This window comes from Crocodylus porosus, unplaced genomic scaffold (assembly GCF_001723895.1).
Source record: "Crocodylus porosus isolate Cpor-Errol unplaced genomic scaffold, CroPor_comp1, whole genome shotgun sequence".
NCBI classification, from domain to species: domain Eukaryota; kingdom Metazoa; phylum Chordata; order Crocodylia; family Crocodylidae; genus Crocodylus; species Crocodylus porosus.
The window spans coordinates 32,308,002-32,321,448 of NW_017728950.1; the positions used below are offsets into that span (position 1 = coordinate 32,308,002).

Here is a 13,447-nt window from a genome sequence, read left to right on the forward strand (position 1 = left end):
AACTAGCACTCTCTGGGTCTGATCCCGGAGCCAGTTCCCCAGCCATCGGACTGTAATGTAGCTGAGGCTGCAGTTGACCAATTTTTCCATGAGGAGATCATGGGACACCAGATCAAAGGCTTTTTTTAAAGTCAAGATATTTGACGTCAGTCTCTTCTTCCTTGTCCAGGTGATATGTCAACTGGTCATAGAAGGATGTGAGATTGGTCAGGCAAGGCCTACCCACAACAACCCGTGCATGCTGTCCCTCAGGATGTTGCCATCAGCCAATTTGTGAAGAATAGTCTCTGATAATTTTTTCCAAGATCTTCCCCAGGAAAGAAGTCGGGCTGATAGGCCTGTAGTTCCCTGGGTCTACTTTTCTTCCTTTCTTGAAGTTAGGCACCACATTGGCCTTCTTCCAATCTTCAGGCACTTCACCTGAGCACCACAAGTTCTTGAAGATCTGTGCAGGTAGCTGAGCTATGATGCCTGCCAGCTTCTTAAGTACCCTGGGGTATAAACTGTCTGGGCCAGCTGACTTGAAGGTGTCCAGCCTTTCAAGGTGTTCGTTTACATGATCTACAGTGGTGTATGGTAACAGTTCTCCCTCACCTTGGCCATCCCGTACCAGTTGAGCAGGGTAGTCCCTTTGGGGTGGTAGAAAAACTAATGCAAAATACCCATTAAGCAGGCTGGCTTTTTCGTGGGTGTCAGTTGTCAGTTGTCCCATTTGGTTTAGTAGGGGTCCAACATTACCCTTGCTTTTCTTCCAGCTCCCCACATGAGTAAAAAAGGACTTTTTATTGTCTTTCCTGGTTCGCTCCCTACAGGTCTGGACCATTGCAGAATACTCTTCCTTTGAGGCAATTCCAGTCTTCCATCCTTTATAGGTCTTTATTTTTAGATGTATTAGGTCCACAAGTTCCCTGCAGAGCCAAGGTGATTGCTCTGCCCTTTTGCTACCTTTCCTCCAAGATGGGATGGACGTTGCTTGCGCTTTCAGGATTGCTCCCTTGGGGAGCAACCACTCTTCCTGAACTCCCCTCCCCTTCAAGTTGTGGTCCCTTAGGGCCTTGCCACCAAGCCTCCTGAGCTTGTCAAAGTTGGCTTTCCTGAAGTTGAAGACTTCTGTATTGCTGATTGACTTGCCAGCTTTGCGGTGCGTAATGAAAGTGATCAGCTTGTGGTCACTGTCTCCCAGCTTCCCTTCCATTATTAGGTTGCTGACTACATCATCCCCCTTTGCCAGTACCGGGTCGAGCAGCGCTTTACCTCTTGTCGGTCCATAGACTTCTTGAGTCGGAGCTCATCCACGCACGTGAGGAAGCTTTGTGGCCATTCGGATTTGGTCGAGTGCTCTTCCCACGAGATGTCTGGGTAGTTGAAGTCTCCCTTGACAAACATGCACCGAGAGTGTGCAGCCTCAGCTAGTTCCTTGGCAAACTCCTGGTTGAGCTCTTGTTCCTGATTAGGAGGTCTGTAGTAGACTCCTATCATTGTGTCCCCTGTGCCATGTACACCACAGATTTTAACTTTGAGGGTCTCCACTTGTCCTCCTTGGGTGCCAATGTCAGCTTGTAGGGACATGTAGCTTTCTTTGACATGGAGAACTACACCTCCGCCCCTTTTATCTGCACGATCTCTCCTGTACAGGGTATAGCCATCTATACCTGTGGCCCAGTTATAGGTGGAGTCCCACCAGGTCTCTGTTATCTCTATGAGATCATAGTCATTCTTGTTTAGCAGGAGGACCAGTTCCTCCTGTTTGTTCCCCAAGCTCCTAGCATTGGTGTACAGGCATGTAAGTGTCCCATTGGAGGCCCTAGTCTTCCCTACACTCCCAGGAGGACATCATTCCAGGGCTGGGGTAAAGGTGGATTCCCTTATGTGCCTTAGCCTACTGGTTATGCACAAGTTGCTCAGCGGGCTTGTTGTGGTGGTAGTCCCCTGTCCCCCTCCCCCCCAGCCTTATCCCCCAGCGAGCTTAATTTAAAGCCCAGTCGAACAGGTCAGCCATTCTGGCTGAAAAGAGCTTCCTTCCCAGTGAAGTGAGGTGGAGGCCGTCTCTTCCCAGCAGACCACTACTTCTCTCACCAAAAAGTGGACTATGATCGTGGAAGCCAAAGCTGTCTCAATGGCACATGAAGAAGCTCATATCCTAGCAACTGCTTTATAAAGTGCAGCATCCTGACTAGCTTTACGATGCATCATTTAAGAGTTGTAGAAGACAGGTTCTCTTCTATCTTCTGCTAAAAAAAAAAAAAAAAAAAAAAAAGGGTGACTTTAACACAGAAGCCTGGAGGGGATGTTTAGGACAGTTTTTTGAATGTTTTTTATGTGGGCAAATTCAGACTTCATATAAAGGCAGGACTCTCTTGAGTCCTTACATTCATTCTTGTGAGTAAAAGACGTGTCCATACCCTTGACTCCCATCTGTATTTTAGAGTCAGCTTTTCAACAATCGATTGGTCCAAAGATCAGCAGCCAAATGATCTTCCTCATCTGTTGACTGTATCATTGCATGCCCTTTAGATAACTCCACTAGTCTCTCCCTACTCAGTGAATCATGTTTAGCTTATTATCTCTGCCTTCTAGGCTTTGCACAGCTCCACGACCACTCTGATATTGGATCTAGTCATTTTCTACCTACATGCATGCCTATTAAATGTTTCAGCAACATTGACTGCCTTGGCACTTTTTTTCCTTCTGCACACTTTTTAAAAATACAAGTTCCTATATGTAGAACATTCTCAGATTCCCATGTTGTCCACATTCATTTTAATCACATACCTCTTAAAACTGCAGGATGCACAGATTAAATAAAATGACAACATAATTCTCCAATGTATGCTTTGTTGCCTCCTATAAACAGTTCATATGGTGAATCTTGTTCTTTTTCCAGGTCTTCTAGGTTATAAACTGAGACAGGAATCTTCTGAATTCACTGATCCCTTGATATAACTTAGTAGTTTTTATTTTCAAAGCTTATGGGCAGTTTGTGGTTTAAAAAAAAAAAAAAAGCTTTCATGAGATATATATCATGTTTTTAGCCACCAGAACTGGAGTTCAGTTTTACACCCTGTCAGTGCTCAAAAACGCCTGGCAAGCCTAGTTCTCCACTGGCTTGTGAAATTCTGTTTCTCCAGTCTAAATTCTCTGTTTACCCACTCTTTCCTGGAGACCTACAAGGAAGGCACTCATTCTTGTATGCTACTCCAAACAGATCACTGGCATACTGTTTGATGGTCAGTGACACTTTTTAGGGAGTTCCTTCAGAACTTAGCAAAGCCTGTGTTCTGACAGCGGTAAGAATTGTATAGCTCAGCTTTGATGCAAAATGTTCTGTGGAAAGCAAAATGATCTCACTTACTAAAATGTTGGTCTTTTACTATAGCTAGATTCAGACCTGGACACAGGCATGGATGAACTGGGCAGCTGCCCTGGGCCTTTTCAGAAGGGGAGTCTGAAAATGGAAAAAAAAAAAAAAATTACAATTGCAAAAAAAAGTATTAATATCGCGCATACATGGGACTGGCAATGTTATAAATTGAAAATGAATTATTTAAAGAGATCGATACCGCAGATGTGATAAAGACTTCTGCAACAAAAAATGCCTCAGAGTGGAGTTTATATAAACATTTTATTATAAAACCGTGATTTGAACATTAGACTTTCTATTTTTTTACGTTACGTCTATTAAATGATAAAAATTATATTTTTCCATTGTCCTATTATTATGATGATGATGATGATGGGCCCAATACTAAAAGTTGGCCTAGGGCCACCAGGAGTCTAGGTATGGTACTGGCTAGATTTGTACATATTTTTAAAAGACTCAATTCTATTTCTCCCCTTTCAGATTTTCTCCAAGTTTGGAACTGTCCTGAAGATTATCACCTTCACAAAGAACAATCAGTTTCAGGCCTTGCTTCAGTATGCTGATCCAATGAATGCACATTATGCCAAAATGGTAGGTATAAACTGGGTGCATCTGATTCATTTAGTCATTGTGAAATAAATACAGAACCGTTATTTATACGTAAAATGCTTTGCTGTGGACTGTAGTTTTCAGCACGAATGATGTTTGTTACTCTGTTGTTTTCTTGCTGCATAACAGTTTTAGTATTTGTGATCGAGTTAGAGGGTGGCACACAGTACAGCTTAGTAATTTTTGTGACTGATCATGTCGTATTAAACTGGATGAATTCTATCTGTCTACCAGGTCTCTGATAGAGGCTAATGCTAGTTACAGGAAATGGAACTGAATGATAGGGGTTTAATAAAATGAACTTGACACTTAATGTCTATCAAGTTTTAAAGCAAAGAATTGCAGTTTGAACATCTAGACTGGAAAATCTTGCAGCTAAATCCCTTGAGTCTTTAACCTGATGAATGCAGTTTTCATCTGCTTGATTTTTCACATGGGAAATTGATTAATAAGCAATTACCTTTCAGTTTAAACATTTCAATTTCAAGTTTGCAGTTGATATTAATTCTGACTTGTGACAATGTGCATTTTAAAGCTTCCATTTATATGAAGAATACCTGCATGTTATAGGCATGGAACACTTTTTTCAAAAGCTTTAAAATCCAGTGTCCTTATAATTACAAGTTGGTATTGGTTTCCTTCTGCCCCAAAATGTTTCCGTTGCAATGTAACGTTTTATTAATTAATTTTAAAATGTTTTGTACGGTCAGAGCTATAAATCTGTCATCTAATAATGTAGGCATCAGAATGTCAGTTTGTTGGCAGCAGAGATAACCAGTATATAAACTACACGTAAATTAAGTACAAGATTTTTCTTGTTTCTATTATCTTTGGAAGCTCTACGTACAATTCCTACGTTTAGTTTGGATTAAAACATCAGAACATACTCAACTGCCATTCCTTATAGTACCTCTTTAGATTGTGGTATCTGCTGAGTCCCAAAAGCATCAAACTTTTTTATTATCTGTAATATTTTCTGGTATTTCAGTGCATAGAAAGAAAAAATAGCAGGGTAAGTACACAGTTTAGTGTTCCAAGTAAGAAAGCATGTTGGTTTTGCTGAAAAAGAAAAGGTAGAATCAATGAACAATGGAAAAAATGTTGGACCTGCTTATTGTATTTTTTTTACAAATGAAGTAGGCAAATATAGAAGTAGAGAAAATGGAGCCATTGCCTGAAATCACAGTTTTGGGGGCAAGCTTTTAAAAATCTGAAAGGGAAGACAACCTGAGATGGATTCTGCTTCAGGTTGCCTTTATAAATAAGTATGATTCCTTACCCTTCATATTATGAAACATAATTTGTTTGGCCTATGTGTTGACTTGGAATTGCCTAGATACAGTATTTGTAGACAAAGACACATAGTAAACTAAGGAGTAGGCAAACACTACTGAATCAAAGTGTTTTGTAAGAAAATATACCACTACTAACTAGCAAGTTGTTAGGCGTATTTCTTTGCTGCTTGCACAGCCACTTGATTTCTAATATGCACAGTGGTTTTGACTATTAGAGTGTTGTGTTAAAAGCAAAATGTGTAAGCAATACAGAGGTTCAGAGTAAGATGCCCTGTGACTTTTGTTTTGATAGAGTTAGTTAATCGTAGGGAGGAATAGGATATAGGATGAGGGAGTTGACCTGGATGTGGCTGACTTGTTGCACTAGGCTAAATACTACTAAAAAAGTAGGTGCTGTCTGGCATGCAGTCCATTTTAAATGTTTTAATAAAAAGGGTAAAATTTCCTTTTTAAGTAAAATAACGTCTTTGTAAATTGGCCTCTTGGTCATGGTGCATTTTGTATTGTGATTTTGATACCATGATCATGACTTAATATGCTGTATTTTCCTTTAACTTAAAAATATTTTGGTGCATGCTGTACTAAAATACCTGTCTTAGGTTAGAGCAGACTTAAAAACCTCACTCAGTTCAGTATTCTTGTTTATACTCTTTGCTGATGATTTTAGATTCTCACTTGCAAAATTATCTCAGTGCCTCTCCTAAACCTATCTGCAAGATCAATGGAGCCAAAGCTTGTTGAATTATTTTGGACAGGGAGTTCTCTACCATTGTAAATTGAACATGTAGCCTGAGACCAATTCGGGTATTGTCATCCATTGTATGTACAACAGTCACAGAGTATTTCATGTTCTGGCCTGATATCCATTTTATGAGGAACAAGCTGCTGTCTTTACAAAGATTTATGAAACTTTGGGAGTGATGGTGTTCCTTCAATACAAAGTGTGAAAAGTGCATTTTTTGAGTGTAGGTGGGAGACAATTATGAAATGACATTTTTCATTAAAGATACCTATGGAAATTCAGTTCATTATTCCTATTTATATGCTACAAAGCTAAATCATAGGTAATCGACCCACAGTAGGTAGCCTCTGGGTGATTTTTCTATGCTTTTGATAATAACAGCATGTCTGGGCAGAAAGCGCTTCAGTGATGTTGAAAGAACAAGACAAATTCATAAGATAAACGTGGCTAATTGACCCATTTCTGCTAGAGTGTGGGCAGTTTAATAAACGTATAAATATAATTTAAAGCTCTTGATCTAACATACACAAATTCCTGTAGTTGGCTACTTCTATATATAACATATATAAAACTGATGTCACCTAATAGCACATACTGGGTGTGGGGCCAGTAAGACAAAAAGCATGAGCCTCTCTAGCTTCAGGTGAGGGAGCCGGGCACCATAAGTTGCATAGACAAGTACACGTAACACACATGTACTGACCTTGTTTTATGCTGATATACTAGAGCAGTAGTTTTCAACCTTTTTAGATTCAAGGAGTCCTGTATTGGATACAGGACAGCCTTTAGAAAATGCCCGCTCTTAGTTTTCACCCGTTGTTTGGCAACAGAAAATAATAAATCAATCCTTCTGTTGGAAAGCATGCAGGCCACAACAGGTCAGATTTTTTTTTACAACATGGATTCCTGTTTTAAATATCTAGGTTTATTTTGTGAATCATGTTTTCATACCGAAAAGTGCTTGTATTGCATGACCCCCCACAGCGCCCATGAAAGGATCTCAAGGCACCATAATGTGCCTGGTTAAGAATCACTGTATTAGAGGGGAAGATATTTGGGTAATCCAAGGGTTGTGCAGTTGTCAGGCTAGGATGTGCAAACTACTGTGGATTTATATTTGAATCAAGCTGTAAATATTTGGTACGACTACCAAAAAAAGTCCTTTTATAAAATTATCACCTGTTTTTTCTGTAGGCTCTGGATGGCCAGAATATCTACAATGCATGCTGCACTCTCCGTATTGATTTCTCCAAGTTAACAAGCCTTAATGTAAAATACAACAATGACAAAAGTAGAGATTTCACTCGCCTTGACCTTCCATCTGGTGATGGCCAGCCCTCCCTTGATCCCACCATGGCTGCCACTTTTGGTAAGGAAGTCTTCCTTTTAGGTAAATAGAAAGAAGAATTGGTTGCTCAGTGTTGTAATGTCCTTTAGGAGTTTCCAGCCTGCTTTTTCCAACAGTTTCTAAAGAAAAATTCTTGGAAAATACTAAACATTTCCCCTACCTGGGTAGCCAACTTTCCCCAAAAGTAAACATAGATAACAGTATTCAGCACCAAATAAAATCTGCTGGTGCTGTTTTTGGATGTCTCCAAAATGAAGTCTTCAGTGTTTGTGACATCAGAACCCAAACCAAACTTCTCATCTTCCAGGCTATTGTCACCTCTGCCCTCTTATATAGGTGTGAAACTTGGATGACATACTGGAAATGCCTGAAAGCTTTGGAACATCAGCCATATATTCAGGAAAAATCCTCCTTATCGATTGGAAGGACACAAGAACAAATGCCAGCATTCTGGCTCAGGCAAAAGGATCACCAGCATTGAAGCCGCATTTATACAGGACCAGCTTTGTTTTACCGGACGAGTCCCAAGGATGCCTGACAATCAGCTCCCAAAGCATACACAACACACCAAAAGTCACTGCTCTAGAGGTGGGCAAAAGAAGAGATTCAGGAACACCTTGAAGGCAAATCTGAAGAAATGAAATATTCACATCAGTATCTGGGAGACTTGAGCACTGAATTGTTCTCAGTGGCACCATAATATATGACAAGGCATCAGCCATTTCAAGCGTACTGTCACTATGGAGGCGAATAGGCAAAACAGACAGAGAATGAGCTGTGATCTGACATCATCAGACTTACTTCTTAGTCCCATAACTGTTTGCCATGTTTGCAGTCAGAGTTTCATAATACTTTCATAGTAGCTAGGATCAGGAGGGACCTGAACAGATCATCTAGCCTGATTCCGTGCCACAGGCAGGAATGAATGCTCGGTTCACAAGACCCCAGACAGGTGACCATCCAGCCTCCTCTTGAAATTTGCCCAAGGTAGGGGTGAGGACCACTTCCCTGGGAAGTTGGTTCCAGATTTTCGCCACCCTAACTGTAAAATTCTGATCTCTAACCTAAACCTATTCTCCATCAGCTTATTACCATTGTTCCTCGTCAAACACATGGATTTCATATTGGCCTCCGTAGTCATCTGTGTATTCACCAGCGACTTCCCTGTTTACTGGAAGGCTGTCATTATATTAAGGGACTGTTGACACCTAAAGGAAAGTGACGTTAGTAAATTAATCCACATTATCGGATGCCAGTAAATTTTGTCGGTGGCAACGATCCCTCACAGTTGAGAGTGATCGCTCCAGAGCTGGTGCATGTGAAGGCATTCCAGGCTTTTCAGGTGGTCCCTGTAGATTACCCAAGCTTACCAGCCATAGAGAAGAATTACAGTTACTGGAGCCTTGTATAAAAAAAACAATAGGAGCTTTGTTCAAGTCCTGATGTTATGAACATTGAACATGCAATGATACAATCCCAAAGGCGGAGCTAGTGCATCAGATCCTATGCTGGATCTCCTTGTGGATGTTGGCCTGCTTTGAGAGATGGTTGCCACGGTATGCAAAACGTTCAACTTTCTCCAGCTCCTGTCTGTAAGTGAGAATCTTTGCCAGGGGAGTTAATTGACCCAGAGCATGATGGTGAAGCACCTTTGTTTTTCTGATGCTAAGGGTCAGTCTCAGGCACTGGTATGCTCGAGTGAAGCAGTTATGGGGTGTTTGTAAGTTCTCATCTGTATGTGCAACAGTGAAACAATCATTGACATACTGAAGTTCCACAATCAAGGCCACTGTAACTGGTTTGGGCATGGAAGCACGAAAGGTTGAAAAGGTTCCTATTAGGGGATATACTGTTAAAGATTTTGGGCACTGATACCGATAGCTGATATTTAAGGAGGTATATTGGCTGATTCTGATCCTATTTCTGGTGCAGCTGCCTCCAGCTGGTAAGTTTGTGGTGGAAGGAGACCGGGTGGGGGGGTACAGATCAATGCCCTCGCAGTGAGGGAAGGGACAGGGGCAGGTGCTACCTTGGCAAGGGCAGGGCTGGCTCATGGGTGGTGGGGGGAGGTGACTTCCACCACTGCTTGCATCCCAGGAGGGCATGGAGGGGGCAGGGTGTGTGCCCCTGGATCTATGCAGGGCAGGCTGTGCAGGGCTCTTTTCAGTGGGGGCTGGGTTCAGAGTGGGCACCGGCGGAGCTGGGGGGATGCTGTAGCCATCCCAGATTTTGCTGCAGCTCTGTTTCCTGCGCCGCCACTGTCTAGTGCAGCCACGGCTTTTCCTGGCGCATGGGTAGACGCAGAGTGTTGAGCCGGGGCTGTGCTAGATGGCTAGCGGTGCCCTGTGCAGATCTGGGGGCCACACACCACTCCCTCCCATGCTCCTGGGGTACAAGCTCTGGTGAGAGCTGCCCACAACGAGTCGCAGCTTTGTGCTGTGCTGTGCCATGCCATGCTTGCCCCACCCCTCCCCCCCAGCTGGGCAGTGCCTGCCCCTGCCCTGTCTCACCATGGGGGTGTTGATCTGCCCCACCATGCTCCTTTTCTCCCACCACCCCTCCCCTCCCCCCCAAGCTTTGGCAGCTGGAGGCAGTGCTCCACACTGCTGCCTGTGTTCCTTATTGCCTGAGTGCCGCGCTCTGGGCAGCACAGGCATTTATCAGCAAAATTATTGGCCCCATCAGGCTGATTTATCCAATGCAGCCAATATTCTTTATTGGCTTGTGTGCAGCCTGCAGAGCGCCACTGCTGCCCTTGCTCCCCCCCTCTCCTCCCCCTTGGCACAGATGTGCCCCCGCCTCCCCCCGCTCCATTCTTGACAACCATCTCTTTATGCCCCTGCACACCAGGGTTTGGGTCCTGGGGCCAAGTGCTATCTAGCCCCTCACACCAGAATTGGGCCCTGTGGCCTGGTGCTGTTCCTACTTGGCCCTGCATACTGGGATTAGGTGCTGGATCCACCATGCAGGGCCTGGGACTCCCTACTGCCAAATTTCCAGACCTGTAGGGAGTCCCAGAGACCAGATGATAGGGCACCACAGAATAGGTCTGGCCCATGGGCTGAAGGTTGAGCACCCCTGCTTTAGTTCATTATTGTCTCTCCACTAATAGTAGCAATGCTATACAGGAAGATGTAACTATTCCACTTTAGGTAGATATAATCTTTCCTCGCATGAGACTCATTCTCATAACAGATAGAGGTTGTTTTTAATGGCTGCTTCTGGTACAATCCAACTCTCTCGCAGCTGCTAAGTAAATGCGTAGCAGCTTTTAGTTGTGTAGCAAAAAAGTTCTTCTAGTTCCTTTGGCTATGAGGGGGCACTGTGTGCCCTTTGAGTATGCCTCTGCTTCTATTCAAGCAAAGAAAAATCAGCTTCCCCTCTTAAGACATGCACCCCAATTCTGAATCGCTTATTTTGGGGGAAGGAGGGAACATCTGTATGGTACGCAAACAAATACAGTGCTGATTTGAAGTAAATACATGAGTTTAGTTTAATTAGTAAAAATTGCTGTGTCACAGGGCTGCTTAAGAACTGCTGAGCAACAGTAGCTCCTCTAGCAGAGGAGACTATCTCCCAGTATAATGACTGTATTGCAAGTGTATAGTGCAGTAGCAGGGCATGAGGCCCAGGTACTGCCTAATCTGGAGAGTGCTAGAATGGAGCTGGGGCAACTTACCCTGCCATCCATCTGCCACCCTATCATTTTTTTACGTGCCAAGATTAAAAGAATAAGTTATGAAGGGGGAAGGGGAGATGGCATCTCCCCCTGCAGAAGAAATCTCTATCCCTTGTGCTGTTGCAAGCTTTTAAATAACTGTTAGTGGTATTTAAACCAAGAAGAAGTTACTGATTAACTGGAGAAGGTACAGTACTCACAATGCAATTCTCTGATATATTTTGACAGTTAATTCTTGCTTATGCCAGCCTTGGCCACAATTGGCAAGTGATATTTTTAAACTTTCAGTTGTTGGAAGGCGAGCATTAATTTCTAAATGTATCCCTCCTGTCCAAAATAAGACACTTTCATACTGCAGTCCAGTAGGCCAAAATGTTACATCTTCCTTTAGCACAAGATAGCTTTCTGATGTAGCCCATATCAGTGACATATTGCAGACTAGTTGTGGTGGTTTTGTTCAGAGGCAAAAATGTAGTGAGATGAACTGGACTCTGGTTATTGTGTTGCTTATGTTTTTAAAAGGATTGTATCAGGGAATTTCATTTTTTTTAAAGATGTTTTTGCTCAAAGTCATCAGTACAGTATCAAAAATACTGTAGTCTGTCAGAGCTCAATGTTGTGACAAGCATAAACATATAGATGAATAAGGTTTAACTAATTTATCTGTAATAGCAGTGAAAGAGGGAAGGAAGAAGATGTTTTAGTAGATCTATTAACAGGTTTTAGAAATTTTATTTTGTCTTGCACAACGCATTGTCAAATGAGAGATGTACCCTGTTTTTGAAAGCAGAATAAAGAAAGAAAGAACTTTCCTTGAAAATACTATTATGATGTTTTCCTAGGGAAAATGCAGGCAGTTGCACTAAGGGTGGATCAAAACATTGTGATTGCTATAACCCTTTTACCTGTTAGACCAGGGGTGGGCAAAATACAGCCCACAGGCCACATCTAGTATGCCAAGGGGGTTAGGTGGTGTGGTGGATGGACTAATTTCCTGGCAGACCTGGCTGGCAGCAGTGATTCCTTCTGGTTGCCTCTGCTGCTGGACTCAGCACCCCAGCTCATCTGTCCCTCCCCTGGTGCAGGCAGGGCACATGGCTGAACAGATGGGATGGGGCCATGAGTAGATGGGGAGTGGTGTTCAGGAGCAGGACAAGTAGGCCTGGGGCCAGGGCTGGGATTGTAGAGCAGTGACAGCGTGGGGCCGGGGCCCAGGGGAGAGTTGTAATTCATTGCCTGCCCGTCCCTGCAATGGGCAGTGGTTCTGTGGGAAGGGGCATTCTGGGAGCGGATCGCAGCTCTGGACCTGGCCTTGGCCTTAAACCTGCATTGTCACTGCCTCAAGATCATGGACCTGGCCGTGTTCCATGCCTGCATTGGTCCTAGCCGGTCTCTACATATAGAGACCGTGGGATTGCAGGGTGGTGACAGCACAAGGCTGGGGCCTGGGGCAGAGCATGCCCCTGCCCATGGAACTGATGCCTGTTGCAGGGGCATGCATGCAGCAGGTCATGGCTCAGCCCTGGCCCATGCTGTCATGGCCCTGCCTGCCCATTCCGCTCCTGGATGCTGCTTCTTGCCCACTCACAGCCTCATCCCAGCCTGCTACAGAGCAGAGCCACTTACAGAGTTTTGGTGAGCTGTTAGAGGGGTGAGGGAATAGGGGTGCTGACCTGGCCCATGGCAGCTTATGAAAATCCTTTAAGTGGTCTTCCAGCCCAAATAATTGCCCACCCCTTTGTTAGACACTGCTGGTGCTTCTGGCTGAGGCACCATACCTACTTGTTTAAAATGCACATCCCCAATTCCAGCAGCTGATTTTTGGGGAAAAAGGTGCATCTTATTTGTGAGAGAATACAGTACTTGTATTCTTTCAGCAAAGACACCTAGGGTGAAAAGAGTGGTGGAAACGGGGAAGATGGTGTAAAAGATCAGTTATTCTTGTTTTCAGAAAATAGGTGTCTGGTTTGTCTGTAAGGATAGGTCTAGACCAGGAGTGCACAAACTCCAGCCTGTGGGTCAAATGCAGTTCTGCAGAGCCTTGGAATCTGGTGTGGAGGGCTCCCAAAGTGTCAGGAAATTTGGCAGCAGAGTATTGCCAGAACCCCAAGCCCTGTGAAGTGGGTTGGAGCAGGACCATGTCCCCACTCCCCCTGCACAACCAGGTTAGAAGCCTAGCCATGCCCCTGTGCAGCTGGGTTAGGCCTGGGCCATGCCCTCACCCCTTGCATGGCTGGTTTGGGGTTGGGCCACCCCCACCAGGGCTGGGTCACTCTTCCTTCCCTTGCACAGCTGAAGTGGGTCTGAGGTGCCCCTGCCCCTCTCCATGCAGCTGGGTGGGTCCCTTCTGCACCTTGGCCTGAGTGCCAGGTTGGGTTCACTGGGCAGATATGGCCTGCAGAGGGACCAAGCA

General features: G+C 44.0%; 1 protein-coding gene across 1 annotated transcript in view; it reads left to right on the forward strand.

Moving 5' to 3' along the window:
* The window catches only part of PTBP3 (polypyrimidine tract binding protein 3), a 112,783-nt gene that overhangs the window by 81,671 nt on the left and 17,665 nt on the right, over positions 1–13,447 (forward strand). Inside the window, exons 7-8 of the mRNA XM_019554727.1 lie at positions 3,842–3,952; positions 7,202–7,376. Of these exons, the coding sequence (XP_019410272.1) occupies positions 3,842–3,952; positions 7,202–7,376 (286 nt within the window). The remainder of the gene's footprint in view (positions 1–3,841; positions 3,953–7,201; positions 7,377–13,447) is intronic.